This window comes from Tyto alba, unplaced genomic scaffold (genome assembly GCF_018691265.1).
Source record: "Tyto alba isolate M040663 unplaced genomic scaffold, T.alba_DEE_v4.0 Super-Scaffold_1, whole genome shotgun sequence".
NCBI lineage: Eukaryota > Metazoa > Chordata > Aves > Strigiformes > Tytonidae > Tyto > Tyto alba.
Genome location: NW_024881261.1, coordinates 5,251,412 through 5,266,398, shown reverse-complemented (window position 1 = coordinate 5,266,398; position 14,987 = coordinate 5,251,412). Strand labels below are relative to the sequence as shown.

Below are 14,987 nucleotides of genomic sequence, written 5' to 3'. Positions count from 1 at the left end.
TTCCTTCTCTGGAGGCTTACGCCTTCTCTACCTCCTCTCCCCATATCATGGAAGAGAAATACAGTCTAGCACACTGTATTGACTTTGAAGATCAAGCCAACAACAAACCAGCCTTAGATTTTATTTAAATTTCACAGAATCGTAGAAAAACTTGGCCTGGGAGGAACACTTAAGTCACCTAGTCCTGTCTCCTGCTTACAGTGGGACTGACGTCAGGCTGGATCAGCTTGCTCGGAGCCTCTGGCCGAGGTTTTGAAGAGCCCCTTGGCTGGTGACCTGCTCTGCTCTGGCGAAGGGGGAGCGAGCACTTCCAGAGAGTACGTCCCTGAGAAGGTACGAAAACAAGAAGATGGATGGATCTTGGCTTCTCTGCTTGCTTCCCTGACCAGAAACTTGAGTTGCGCTCAGATACGCACGCATGGAGATTAACTCCAGTGTCCAAAGGAACTCTGTGCTACTTTCAAAATTGCTAACAGCAACATACATAGAAGTGCCATATGCAGCAACAACCACCTCACCACGATATAAACTCTGATTTCAGACACAGAAACAGTTGATTAAAAGGAAATATGAGTATAAGGAAACAAATAATTTGGAAGATGACCAAATGTGCAAGATTAACAGTGGAAAAGAGTAAAAGTGTATCCTGGGTCAGCACTAGAATGAAGCATTTTCAAATTAAGCAGACAAATGCGTTGTTCCTTGCTTACCCAAAAGGTAAGCTTACCTTCCTTACCCTATCTAGACCACAGCTAGTCAGGAGCAGTTCATCAGTTCCACCTCTTGAAGCATATGCAATTAAGAACTAACATAAGACTTAATTAGAAAGTATTATTTTATTCCTATCTTACAAAAGCAAAGCTTCACAACATGAACTACACTAGATATAGTCAAGTTATTTCAGAATTAAACTCATCATCTGAAACATTCACTACACAATAAAATTTATTTTACAACTCTAACAAGTTTCATTTTTGCATACAAAATACGCTTTTTACACTGAAATACATATTATTAACAAAGCAGGTACTTAGAAGCACATACACAAAGATTGCTCAATGAAAAATGCTTCAGCAGGGGATAGATTTCCTGCAGCAGAACATCCATTTGCCATAGATTTTCAAAGAAGCTTAAGATGAATAGAAAACTTGCCAGTGAAGACTTCTAAATACATTCCCTTCGTCAAAAAGAAACAAAAAGCAAACAAGCAACCCCCCCAAACATTCTGGAAAAAAAAACAAATAGCAACAGATCACTTTGCTAGGAAACTCTGTTGGAACATGTCTTCCAGCACTGAGTTTTATGTTAAAATGCCAATCAATGTTTTATGTTAGCATCTTCTTCATCTAAACATGTATCTGTGAAAAAACAACTAATTTTCCCTATTAGCTGCTTCACAGTTGGTTTAAGTATTAACTGAGATAATCTACTAAGATCTTGAGTCTAATATTTGCACGCTCATTGGAAAATTCAGTCTCAAAATAAGTCTGTATTAAGAGCACTATAAATAATGCATGTTAAAAATGTCAACAAATCTATAAAATAATCTATGACAAAAACCCACAAAGTTGTGGGGTTTATTTTGTTGGTTTTTTTTTTTTTTTCAACTACAGAATTTAAGAGTCAAGCTATGGAAAAATTTCAACTCATTCCCAAATTTCCCTGTTAATATAAGTTAAAATGCTAATCACCACCTTATAATACAAGGATTTGTTGTTATTTAAAAAAAAAAAAAAAAAGGCAAACAAATTAGTGCAGTATAGCACATTGAGAACTCAGTACGAGAAGTCCTACTACCCGAGAACTCGATCCCACAATTCCTGACAAGTATCCCTCCTTGATTCTGAATAAGGCCTGCTTGTGCAAGGGAATTGTCAGGATCACACTCTAAAACCATTTTCCAGTACTAATTCTGGTCTTTAAATTATAGTAAGTAGTATGTACAAAATTATTAAAAACTATTATGAAAATGCACCTTCCAAACCTACTCAGTAGACAGAAGGAAACAAATATAGTCAGGGTACTGTTTGGCACAACTGAACACACAGCATTATGTTGAAAAATTAAGAATTAGCAGCGATCCACTCCCCGGCTCTGGTTGCAGAATCAAGGGATGAACACCAAGGCCTGCTGCTGCCTACGGATCCCCCCTGCAAACAGGAGCTTGCACAAGGAAAGCAGGAAAAATATTTTTATCATTGATCAACAGTTCATAGATCTTCAAGCTCAGTTTCCATTCCTTAGGTACTTCAAAGCAGAAACAACTGTATTAAGTCATCAGTATTAAAATACTTCTAAAGAGCTATTTGCAACGTTTGGAGTTAGTTTTTTTTTTTCATACCAAGTTCTATTATTAAGAACATATGTTCCCCCTCAATGGAGGATCCCCTCCTAAACCAGGGCCCCTTTTCAACGGGATCATGCAGGCTTCCTCTTGCTACCTATTAGCGACCGTTTATAATTTTGTTCAGGGGCATCATAATTAAGAAGTCATTTTTCTAAATGGCCAGATCATTAGCTGACACAAAAAAGTAAGTCTATAATGTTTACAGGCACTGCCAGTGAACGTCCTAATGGATCAGAAACAGTGTAAATGGAATGAGAGGATGAAATCTCCAGCGCGTGCACTGGAGTTAATCTCCCTACTAATACCAGGAGGGAAAGGCTGAGCTGCAAACCAAGGAGAACTTGGCTGTTGTGATCCGCATCATCCAGCACTGGAAGGCGCTCCCTGGAGCACCACCATTCCAGAAGCTTCCTTGGAGTCACTACAGCCCAGGAATAGAAGTTTGCATCATCAAAAGGCAAGGAAAATTATCTCTCTAAATTACTAATTGTAGCAGTCTTCAGCAGTAACGTCTGTTTTCTAATATTGTATTTTAGCCAAAGTTAGATTTTCGCATGTGTCAATATGTGATCAAAAGAGAGCTATCATTTCTACAGTATTCTCTGACTAGAAGAACCATGCTGTAAAACCTGTTCAGGAGCAGTAACTTCCAACTGGATTCCCGTTCAGTCAACTTTTAGTCCTTAAAATAAAGGACTCTCTATGTTTATGCACACAGAGTTGCAGTTTTGCTTATAAAACACGTTTTTAAAGTATAAAGCAACAAAGAGATATTTTGGAATTATAAAGACTATCATGAAAAATAGAAATTACATTCTGTTTTACAAATCCACTGAAACAGACTTTGAACCAGGCCTGAAACCAAAAACAGTTTTAGGCTCGACAACGTGTTATCATTCATCTTCACTACATTGGAAATACTTCAATGGTGTATTTTTCACCCCATTCCTACAAGACTCTGTGCAGCCAAGAATCCATTTCCTTCAACTGGTTACTTCAGCACAGAAAATCCAACACTAGGTAAGTCAGGTAGAGAGAAACATATTGAGTTCCCAAATTTCTAATTTATTAAAGTCAAAATTATTTCTAAAGCTAAAATTCTCAGATGGGTGTTTTTTCCTGCATGGATCTTATGCTGAAGTCATTGTTAGTTTTTTCCATCACCTCCAGGAAGCTTTAGCTCCCAGAACAATATAAATTTGAATAAGCCAAACATTTGTTATTCAGATTCCAACCTCTGACTTGCACAACAATAAAATCTTCCTGCTTTTAACAAAACATATTTGCTGCCATATTTTGCTGATAGTAAAGGGGGAATATATAAGGGAAGCTTTAATTTGTCTGAAATAAGACAAATTAAGGTAAAAGTGCATGTCTAAATATGGGAAAAGTAATAGTTCTTCACTTTTTTGAAATATTACAAATTATTGTGTAACGCATCAAGAGCTTTTATTAATTTTGCTAGGATGTTTTATTTAGGTTTATATTAAAGTGCCTGTCCACTAGCCTAAGTCCTTCTAAAGTAAGCTGTACAGTATAAAAAAAAAAAGTGTGCAATGGACTTCACTTACATCTTCAGTTACCATTTGCCACCTACGATTCTCAATCACAATGACTCAAAATGTAGTCAGACAGTATTCCTTTGTCTACTACATGAACAGTTCAAAAAACCCAGAAGCCCTTCCCCTTATTTCTAGCACACCAAAGGACAACAAGTTTGGGGGGAAGGGACGAGACAAACTGACTCCCAAGTTAGCTGAAGTTTACAGTAAACTAGATTATACAACTTTCAAACATACAGTCAACCTATCAGTTGTAGCTTGGCCCGAGATAAAACTGATTTTTGATTTGTAAACCTCTTGTTTGTTTCTAAGAGAACTTCTATCAGCAAGACAGAAGTCTAATTGTGCAAATTTTAAACATCTGTACAAATTAGTTTAAGGCAGTTAATCTCACAGAATATATATTAGTTCTACAAGCTCTTTATTATGACTGCTAAAAATTACCTCCTTTTTAAAGAATTACATGTAAAATTTTGGTAAGTGTAGTTTAAAATAAGGTGTCATACTTAATTTTTCTCTTGTATAACTTGTAAATGACAAGCTTTTAGCTCTTTTTTCCTACCAGTTTCATTCACAATAACCCATTACCTTCCACTTTTTGTGATGAGCTTTACAAATAATAGTTAAAATTAGTGTTTGAGCCCTAGCATGAAGAGTTAGACTAGACTAAGCAAAAGCTTATTAGTAACCTTCAGATTACAGCAAGTTTTACATCAAATTGAATATGTGTGTTTAAATTGCTTCTGTTTGTTTTTCCAGTTTAGAATAGCTAAATTTTTAAGGGTATGTCTCAAAAGTAACCATACGTGTCATTGCATTTATGGTTAAAAGATTTTTGTCTTGCCTAGTAAACAGTCTGATAATTGCATCCTATGTTTCAGGACACACGCTCTGCTTCTATATTTGGAGAACGTTTATTGGGATTAAGTACAAGCAACATAAATTTAGCAACCAAAGAATGTAAATGCATTCTGATTCTTATAACACTCTCAGCTTTTTTGAAAGGCTGCTTATAAAATAACAATCACATCTTATACAAAATTTCCCTGGCAAGTTTTATGACAACATAGAAATAAATTTGCCTTATTTTTCAAATTGATTAATGTGAAGATTCCTTATGGGAATGTGCAAGCTCTCCTTCAGCAAGTATGAAAAATATATTGTAATATGTTAAAAAACTAAATGAAAGCATGTTCTCAGTCAATGTTGACTATGTTGGCCTCTTGCAAAATGGCAAGCAAAGTCATACTTATTTTTACACTTACACCCACATATGTTGCACTGAAAAGGATTTTCAAATCCATGACATCCCATGTGAATAGTATAAAGGATATTGTCTGCAAAGTACATGTCACAGTGTTGGCAGTGATGCAGAAGCTGAGGGTCCTGAACTGGAAGGGTTGGAGCTGGAGTACTTGGTTGACTGTTACTTATGCTGGGAGTACTGGTGTGGGCACTGCGCTCACTGCTGGGACCTGCCACGGGACTATAGTTCCTTTGATTGTGTGTAGGCCGAGGATCTGGGCTGGTTGGAGATGAATTTTGAGGAATATTTGCTGACACAGTTGAAACTACTGCAGGTGCAGCAGGCTGCTGTATCATGAAAGGCTTTTCATCTTGACAGGAAACAATGTCAGGAGAAGCTGGATTTTGATTTTCAGGTGGCAAGCTAGATAACTGTCCAGCTAATGTAGAGAGCTGGTTTAAAGGATTATCTACCATAAGGTCTTGTGGATCCCTTGGCAACCCACTGCTCTGGGTTGTTTTTGTCATGCTCTCATATGCTTCAGTCTGGATATTTGGGATTTCATGAGTGAAATCATTAAGGTAGTCTGGTTTCTGAACCACCATGGAAGGTGGACTCAAATTAATTAGTGCTCTTCTGCTGTACCCCAAATTGCTGGTCTTCTTCTGCAAAACCCCCCACATTTTCTTGCTACTTAGAGAAGACCTTGCACCCTTGACAGGCACCATTTTATGTTTGCGTCTGCGGTGGTGAGATAAGTTGCTTCTGTCACTGCAGCGAAAGGAACACAATTCACATTTGTATGGTTTTTCACCGGTATGCGATCGCATGTGAGCCTCCAGATGACGTTCGTAAGCTGATGCAAAGGGACACAAATGGCATCTGTGCGGCTTCTCACCTAGAAAATTAAAATAGATTATGCTAGAGCATCTCAGAGTGCTTGAAAAAGGCTTTTCATGGAACAGAAAGTAGCTAACTGGGAGCTGTTAATCAGATTCAGCTTCAGAGTCACTGCTAGTCTGGGTATTTGGTGGAAGAGCAGAGTAAACTTAGGCATCTCTGCCTCACCCAAGTGATAGTAAGCATAAGAAAAAAAAAAGTGACCAGAATTAGCATAACAGATAACCTGACTAGGAATTGCAGCAATGACACCAAGGGCTGAATGCAATGAGGTTTGTGTGGTGCTCTTTGCTGGATCCAAACTCTACCTCATCTATAAAGCACATAAGTAGTTGGCTACAGGAATGTCTATACCACCAAAATGTAGTAATTCTTAATAATCGTGTTTAAACATTGACAGAGAATACCCTTTTGATATCTCCCAACCATTCCTGCTTTTAAACAGCCTGAAACTATTATCTAAATAACCCATGCATGCACACATCCACTCAAGAACTTAATTTTGAAAAAGGATCCTGTGGCTGAAGTTGTTAAAGAGAGCAAAAGTCAGCTAATCCCTGGACACCTGTGTGCTCTCTCAGACATGAGAGTCAGGAATTCTCCTTCCTGATAGGTGGGACTCTGCTCTTCTATTAAATATTTAGAAATAGTCACATTAACACTTCTAAAAGTACTTAGAAAACTTTCAAACGTAATTACAGGCCACCAAATTTGTAACATAATACTGTGGAAATTTTGAATTTTCCTTTCATAGGTTGATCTTCTAGGAGTTTTTGAATCCAGGTCTGCAATGTTAGATAAGTCCTAAAGGATCTGATGCACATTCAGGCGCTGAAATGAAATATCATCTTATCTTCCTATCTAGAATGCCAGGCTGATTTCTAAATCGCTGTTGTGCAACTGATTCTCTTGCCACAGCCCAACAAACTCAAAAAAAAAAAAAAAAAAAGGCCAGTGGGCTCCTCTTCCACCTTCATGGGTTTTTTTTAAGAATTTTCTGACATTTTAAATGGTAAATGCGATACATCTGGTTTGTGGCTTTCAAAAACCATCTAAAACAACAGTAGAAGCCAGAGATCTGCATTCAGTAAGGGCCACTATTACACTGAGAATACTGTACAGACCCTATAGGATGGCACGTGACTGATACCGAAAGCCCTTCCCATAGTTTGGAATCACAACCTGGATACTGCACAGAAGGTAAGGGTTTTTTCCCCCTACATCACTGGCTCTTCAAGAGGAAAGAAAGCAATTTTTGTGCTGCCTTTAACTACCTCATTTGCACCAACTGAAACCACAGTTTCTCCATGAGGATATAAATGTATTCATATAGATAGATAGAAACACATACACATATATATACACGTGTAAAGATCTGGAGATTTGGTACAAACAGACTGACAAACTCTGTGGATTCATAAAGAACATGTCAATCTAAATGGTCTTACTTCGCTCTAAACTGGTTACAGGGATAAAGATTCATCCACCCTGTTGCACACCCTTAATACGACACAGCTGGTGACCTACTAATTACACAGCTGTCAGTCTCAGCATGAAGTTAATTCTGCAGTAAATTGCACTTAATAATGGTTCCATGATCATGCCTAGGCCATAGTTTGGCAGACACATTGCTGCACTTGCATGTTATCCAGGATGCACTATCTATTTACTTACATGGCTCTGAGGCTACTCGCCAGCCATCACTTCCCTATTTTAATGCTGATTCAGTCACTCTGAGCCTTCGGAGTCCATGCAATCCATCTCTTGGCACTTTGCCACGCTTCCCCACTATGCTTCTGAGCAAAACTACACTCAGGTCTTGGATTTCCTTGCCCTTACATGAGAAAAATGCAAGAAAACCAAACCAAAACAAACAAAAAAAAATCCTTCCTTGTTCTGGGGTCCCCTGTCTCTGTACAAAGAAACAAAGCGGGGCTTCCTGAAGAGCCATTAAGGTAATGGCAAAATGGTGTTGCCATCAGGACACCACACAGTGCTGTATTAAATTTAAGGGTATGAAACATATTGTGAAAAGGCAAAGGGGAAACTACACAGAGAAACATAAAGGCCTCTGGCAGCCAGAGATTCTTGTCTATAGTTTGGTATAGGGAAGTGAACTGTTAGCATGGTACAGTTATTGGTATTTCATTAGGCAGACATGTTTGAACAGGTAATTTGGCTATAAAAGGGTTCATTGTGTGAAGGTGTGCCCAAATTACGGAAGCTCTTCAATAGACATTAGGCTGACACCCCTCTGTCCCTCTCTCACTCCTAGCTAGCTGAAACAGAAATAAATCAGACTGCATGGTTTTGCAGTAGCGTAATGTGTGCCTTTGATTTGCCTCCCTTTTCCTAGCACCTTTGTGAAAGTTTCTTTGATCAAGTAAGTCATGCATATACCCTCTGATAACAGGAATACCTGCAGCAGCACTGAGACAACAGTCATCCCACATGTCAAGCTTTGTTCTGGTATAATGCTAACAATATCATATACTACAACCACAAGAAACAACTCAAAATGTTAGTCAAGGCACAAACCCAAAGTATTATGCTTTGCCCTAAAAACCACACAGTGGTTGCTTCTGAATAACAACAATTGGGTCAGATATTTTTGAGGACATTTCTCAGCATCCCAATTCTTTATTGGAATCTCTTGCTTTTGTATATATTATGCTGCAACTGTGCTGAAATGGTCATAGTCTGAAGCAGGAATTGTTCTGCTACCTCTAGCCACTTAATGACCTCTACTCCCTGAAGCAGCAGCAGGATAAGGAAGCATTCTGTAAACACAAAAGAACTGTTAACCTAATATCTGAGAGTATAAAAAAAGATAGGCAACTTCCTAGAGTGAGAGAAGGAATACTGACACACAACACGCACATTTTGATACTTAAAGGAATATTTGATTTTTTTCTCTCTAGTATGGCTAAAATTTATAACATTTGATATTAAGTAACAACACATTTTTTCAGTCAGTTTGAGAAAACCCATGCACACCAAAACCATTAAAACCATCTCAAGAATCAGCAAACACACAATACCAGTATCTTCTAGTAGCAATTTATGTCTCCAGTCACAGGTTTAGCCCATCTGCTCATATTGACAACTGGTTAGTAATAACTGTGGGCTTGGGGAGGCAAGTTTTTAGATGGCAATAGCTATATGCTACTGAAAAGACATGAAGTTTTAAAGTTGATGTTACTTCTGCATCTTAAGTATCATTTAAAAAAGAGTTGTGTTAAGTCTGCAGTACAGTTTCTCCCACTACACAACCTTCATGTCACAAGCTCAGAAATAGCACTGCACAGAGCAAAGCTGTTAAAAGAAAAATATCTATGGTTGTCCACATGCCATGAGGCAAATGGTAACTGACGCTGTAACTGCTTTCTGAAAAACTAGACAAAAACAAACACTCCAAAACACATTGCTGCTTTCCAGATCTGCAGCAAGCCATCGCATTAACGCTGTGTCAAACGCAGGTACACAAGCCACGGTATTTTATCCACTATAGGAACTAGACAATACTTCCACCGGGAATCTGAAAACAGCAACAGCTACACACAGAGGTAGCTCATGGTAGCACAACAGAAGAATTTAAAAGATCACAGAGCCATTCTGTGATATTATCTTCGGAGTCTGAACCTCACAACTCTTAGATTTCTAGTTGGTTGCCATTTTGTCAGCCACTACACCTTGTAATGCCAAGCCAACGCTGCAGGGCCAGTGCAACTGTCGTGGTTTAAAGCCAGCCAGCAGCCAAACATCACACAGCCACGTGGTCACCATCCCCACCCCAGGGGACAGGGAGAGAATTGGAGGGGTGAAGGTAAGGAAACCTGAGATAAACCAAATTTCCTAATTCAAATAAAATAGTAATAATAGAATATAAAAACAAGTAACATATGGTACAGTTGCTCACCACCTGCTGACTGATGCCTGGCCTGTTCCTGGCTAGCCATCACAGAGGGAAGAAAATCCTGAAACCACAATCCTGGAAAAGCCAGAGCTTCCCAACCAACCCTCATCTCGATACTGAGCATGACACTGTATGATATGGAATATTCCATCGGCCAATTCAGGTCCCAAGCTCAGGCTCTGCTCCCTCCCAGCTTCTTGTGTACCTGTGCACTAGTAGGACACAAGAAGTTGAAGAGTCCTTGATTTCTTAGCAAGAAATGAAAATCTCAGTGCACTACCAGCATTCTTCTCATACCAAATCCCGTACTGAATCCAAAACACTGTGCAGAAGCAATGATTCACAGCAAAGTGAGAATCTAACAATAACTATACCTATAAAGACCTACAATTACACCCACGTTACAACAATGTGGTTTCCTTCAAAGCAAGTCCCAGAATACCACCTACTCAAGACCTGTGAAATGATACACTTAGAAGTTTTGGGACAGTCCATACCAGACTGGAAACCTCCAAAAACTTCCACTCTTTGCAGAATATAGTTTTTCTTCTTCTTAATACTCTAGTTAACGGCTATAAAGTCTTCTGTGTCAGTGTAATATACTCAGCAGACAATGAAGTCAAACTTCACAAGGACCTTTCATTTGTTTTCTCTCATTTGCCAAGAAGTTGGATCTGACTCTGCAAACAGTTTAGGATATTCTAACCTTTACTCAGAGTTTTGCTTTTCAGCTTTATAAACCCAACAGTGGCAAATGCTCTTAAACAAGCACAGTAAGTACTTTTTGTTTTCATTAATATTATTAATCCCGTATTTGATGACATACCCTCACATTTGAATATTCTACCAATAAGAAAACTTTATTCCTATGTTTTGTACCTACGCATCCAGAATGTTGTGCAAAACAGGAATATCTTCATAACTAAACAACACAGAAGGAAAAGCCCCTATAAATCTCCATGTGGTAGCATGTATGTTTTTCACTTTTCTGATACTTTCATACTAAACTTTACTCCCATGTATAGTTACTTCAAATTCAGTAGTCTGCAATAATAAGTGTAAGCTGGAATTTACATAATTTAAACAGGTACATGGCACACCTTTAAAAACAAAAAAACAAAATAGTTTTGCTGAGTAACTATAAGCATCTTTAAACAGTGTGATAGTTCTAACTCCTCCTCTCATGCAAATCGTAACATTGAATTAATACCACAATGTCTCACAGCAAAATACTGCGAGAATATTCCATACCTGTATGAATTCTGATATGCTCTATGAGCCGTGCTGTTCCTTTGCTGGCATAGTTGCAGTATCGACACTTTAACTTCCCATCAAACGTCCTTTCAAACCCGTCCACTAACATTCCTGAGTTTTCATCCAGTGAAACCTCAACAGAAGGATGATCCAGACCATTCTGATCACCTTCGGTCCCAGCTGTGAATAACACAACAGAGACGTCCATCAAGAATCAGTGGGATACTACCTATCATGCTATGAGAATACATCAGATAACTTTTGCTTCTCTATGCCCACGGTATTTAAATATACAGAACTATAAAACAAAGGTACATACACATCTTGTGATGTGAAATGCTTCCATACAGTTGTAGCAGTCTGCGTAATTATCTAGAATGTAAACAGTACATTCTCAAGGAAATAAAATCTGATAGCACTGAAATTGGCTTACCTCCCTGAAGAGTCTCTCCTTCCTTGTCTGCACTAACTGATCCAGAGATCATATTTACATGGTGAGTCTGCTGTGTAAGGTACTCCTGAAAATCTTTTACGAAGTCCAAAGGTTCTGGCTTCTTTTCACCCATATTCACTATTTATGTTTTCAACCTCTTGTGCCTAGAATGAAAAATATTTTCAAAACACAAGTGTCATTGTATATTAATGCATTCATAAAAACAAGTTTGTTTGGGGTTTGTTTGGTTTTTGTTTTGGGTTTGTTTTTGCTTGGTTGGTTGGGTTTTTTTAGTGGAGGGTTATATTTATCATACATCACAACACAGAAATTGACAACTGTAAGAATATTTGGCTTAGAACTTTTACCTCATTAAAGATCACCAAATATATATGACTGGGAAAACCATTTTCAGCAACAGTAATGCAAGGACAATATCGAATGGATAAAAGGACATAATAATCAAAATACTTTTTTTTTTAAATGGATCTTACCTGAACTTCAGTTCCCTGCTAAGTAGCAAACATGCTGCAAAATGTGCTCCCAACAGGTCAGACAGAAAGCACAGAGCACAGCCTCTCCACCTTCCCTTGAGAGAAAAAAAGGAAATGTAGGTCCATTATTCTTCCCAACCCCCACAAGTTGTAAGAAACAAACTTGAAAAAATGTATATGTTTTGAAAGACAGATTCTAAGACTCTACTGCTGTTTTATTAAAACAATTACACTTACAGCAAAGACATGTCAAAGACTGCATCCACTCTTTCACGTATATCCCTAAAAGACCCTTCTATCTCCCTGATCATTTTAATAGTTTCTCTGGTGAACATGCGGCTCCAGAAAAATCCCAGAGTTGGGTAAGTCAGTTATGGTAACTGTAATGTTGTGAAATCAACTGAATGTTACCAATTAACGAAGATAAGACGACACCTTATAGAAAGCAGTATTTCATAGTTCTCCCAAAATTTTAGCTTCTTATCCTGCATAAAAGTCTTAATTCACTTCATTATTTTGCATTGAAATAATAAAAATACTCATTAGAAGTCATTGGCCATGCTTTTTTCTGGGACTGTAAATGACAAATGAGTCTCAATTTGCAATGAATTTATGGAGACAGATTTTAGGATTCAGTTGGAAAAAGGGCAACGAGTTAGTCACATTATTATTCCTGCAGATTATAATCAGGACTAATTTGTATTGCTACATTTTCAATATGAATATCTTTTTGTTTTCCGATAGCTACTAAACAAAGCATTAGGTGACCTACAAAAACTCAAGACCTGAGTTGAAGACCCCATTTAAACACACTCTCCTGTATTTTCAAAGTTATTTACGGGCGTTAGTTCATGCCTAGCATCCAGATGAGTATGTTCTTTCACATCATACCTAAGTGTGCCCAACTACTATAATTATTATCATGATTAAATTAGTTTTGAACACATCTTTACGAATCAATTTTGCCTACCCTATTTCAGGTGTCACCAGCCTCGTGGTATGCTTAAGTTAATTTGTGTTCTATTTGTTGGTGTCTCCTGCAATAAAACAAAGGTATCAGGATATCAATTAAAGATATGGAAGAGAAAAACAGGACATTGTAATATAATTTGAGTCAGGACTCTACAATAAGAAATAACAATTCAAAATTAAACCATTCTAAATGTTGAATGGTTCAACATGACACATTAAAGGTCCATATTTTCAGAGAAGAATCTGTGTATCTCCTTGCATAAGGCACAAAAGCTTAACTGATCAATTACTTTTATAATTACTTTTAATTTTAAAAGAAAATTACACACATTTTTAAAAATCTGATTGGGGAAAATACATTATTTTGGTGATAAAATGCATAAAACCTCATTTCTCTACTTCATCTGATTTAATTTGAAAACACTCATTCTTTTATGGCAGTGTAGGTAAGTTGCCACAGTTTAAGTACCACCTCAAACCTCTACAACTGTATGCATAAAAAAACCTTTTGTGATTTTATGTGTCATTTTTTAGATATGCAACCAGCAGTTCTCCTTTTCAGGGACAAATGATACAGATTAGATGCTTACTATGTCACTACTGCAAACTAGCAAACGCTATTCTAATTATTAGAAACCTGAGCAGACCAGCTCGTGTTTCAAGCACTCGAATGGGCTGATCACACTAGAGGTTCCTCAAGCTCTACTTATACAGAGCATTTTCTGCACAGACAACTACATCTTCTCCAGCTTTATACACCGATGGGTAGGATACTGGTTATTCATTTTCTACACAGGCACTATTGTTGGATTTAACAGTAGTTACAGTGCTGATGTGTAGTAAGTTTAGTCTAAGAAGCACCATAGGATGTGCTAGGATGAACGGAGTTACAAATATTTTGCCTAAAGAATTATGTTAAATAAAGTAATTCAGACACGGTAAAACCAGTAGTTTAACACAGACAGTAAGAACGCATATTGCAGTAATAAATATTGCAGAAAATAAAATGACTACAAGTATACGTATGCATCCCGTTTTCTTTTAAGGCATTAAGGAAAAAAAAAAAAAGGGGGGGGGGGGCAGGGAGGTAATCTCTCTTTGGCCCAGTGTCATCCTTTCCAGTGCAAAGGACTTGGAATAACAAATAAGGAAAGATCCCAAACTCTATCCAAGCCGTTCCTGCTTCTTCTCAAAAGAGTTTTGCGCGTGGGAAAGGGAACAGGAGTCGCGGCGTCGGCCGGGCCGAGCCCCACGACGTATCATCACCCACAGAAAATCGCCAGTTGCTCTTCCGCCCCCCTTCCCACCCCAGACAGCGTCCCAACACCCCCCCACCTTCCCTCCACCTTTCCCCAAAAAGCCGCTTTCACGCGTGAGCGGGAAGCGACGCGGCCACGAGAGACCTCCGCTTTAATCTGGGGTGTCGTGTCGTCGTCGTCCCCCACCCCCCCCGCTTTCAAAACAAGGCAGAAAGCCGAGGGGCTGACCCGACCCCCCGCTACCCAGCACGTCTTCTTCCCCGCCGCCACCCACCCCGGTGCCGGCGGGAAGCCGAGAGCGAGGCGCCCGGTTCCCCTCACAGCAAAAGGAGGCCCCGGCGGGGACCCCGCGGCCGCCGGGCATGCACCTCACTGGCCGCCACCGCGGGTGGGTGGGGTTCGGGCCACGCCGCCGCCCACAGCCCCTCCCGGCGTGGCGGGGGTGGGAGGAGAAAGAGGGAAGGGAAAAAGCGCTACTGACCCCCGCCGCCGTCCCTCAGCGCGGCCGCCGCCTGCCGCCCCCGCCGCCGCCGCCATGTTTGTTGTGCCCACCGCAGCCTCGCGAGACCGCGACGCACGCGCGCGTGGAGGTGGGGTGGGGTGG

At 39.2% G+C, this 14,987-nt stretch overlaps 1 protein-coding gene across 2 annotated transcripts; it reads right to left on the bottom strand.

Annotated features, from left to right (window-relative positions):
* Positions 1 to 821: 821 nt before the first annotated feature.
* On the bottom strand, positions 822 to 14,977 carry IKZF5 (IKAROS family zinc finger 5). 2 transcript variants are annotated; one of them, XM_042786367.1, is made up of 6 exons: positions 14,865 to 14,977; positions 13,123 to 13,189; positions 12,153 to 12,247; positions 11,659 to 11,822; positions 11,223 to 11,405; positions 822 to 6,053 (listed from the first exon to the last, which is right to left on the bottom strand). In XM_042786367.1, exons 4-6 carry the CDS (start codon positions 11,789 to 11,791, stop codon positions 5,110 to 5,112), a joined length of 1,260 nt encoding a protein of 419 aa, XP_042642301.1. In that variant the 5' UTR covers positions 11,792 to 11,822; positions 12,153 to 12,247; positions 13,123 to 13,189; positions 14,865 to 14,977; the 3' UTR covers positions 822 to 5,109. The 2 variants fall into 2 exon arrangements, with proteins under 2 accessions (XP_042642301.1, XP_032844478.1); XM_032988587.2 differs by lacking the exon at positions 14,865 to 14,977 and adding an exon at positions 14,658 to 14,676.
* Positions 14,978 to 14,987: the final 10 nt, after the last annotated feature.

Coding starts and splice junctions, on each gene's coding strand:
- IKZF5 (XM_042786367.1), bottom strand. CDS start 11,791: ATGGGTGAAAAGAAGCCAGAACCTTTGGACTTCGTAAAAGATTTTCAG. Junction 11,406..11,658: donor AGGAGAGACTCTTCAGGGAG/GTAAGCCAATTT, acceptor TGTTATTCACAG/CTGGGACCGAAGGTGATCAG. Junction 6,054..11,222: donor GCATATCAGAATTCATACAG/GTATGGAATATT, acceptor TTAATTTTCTAG/GTGAGAAGCCGCACAGATGC.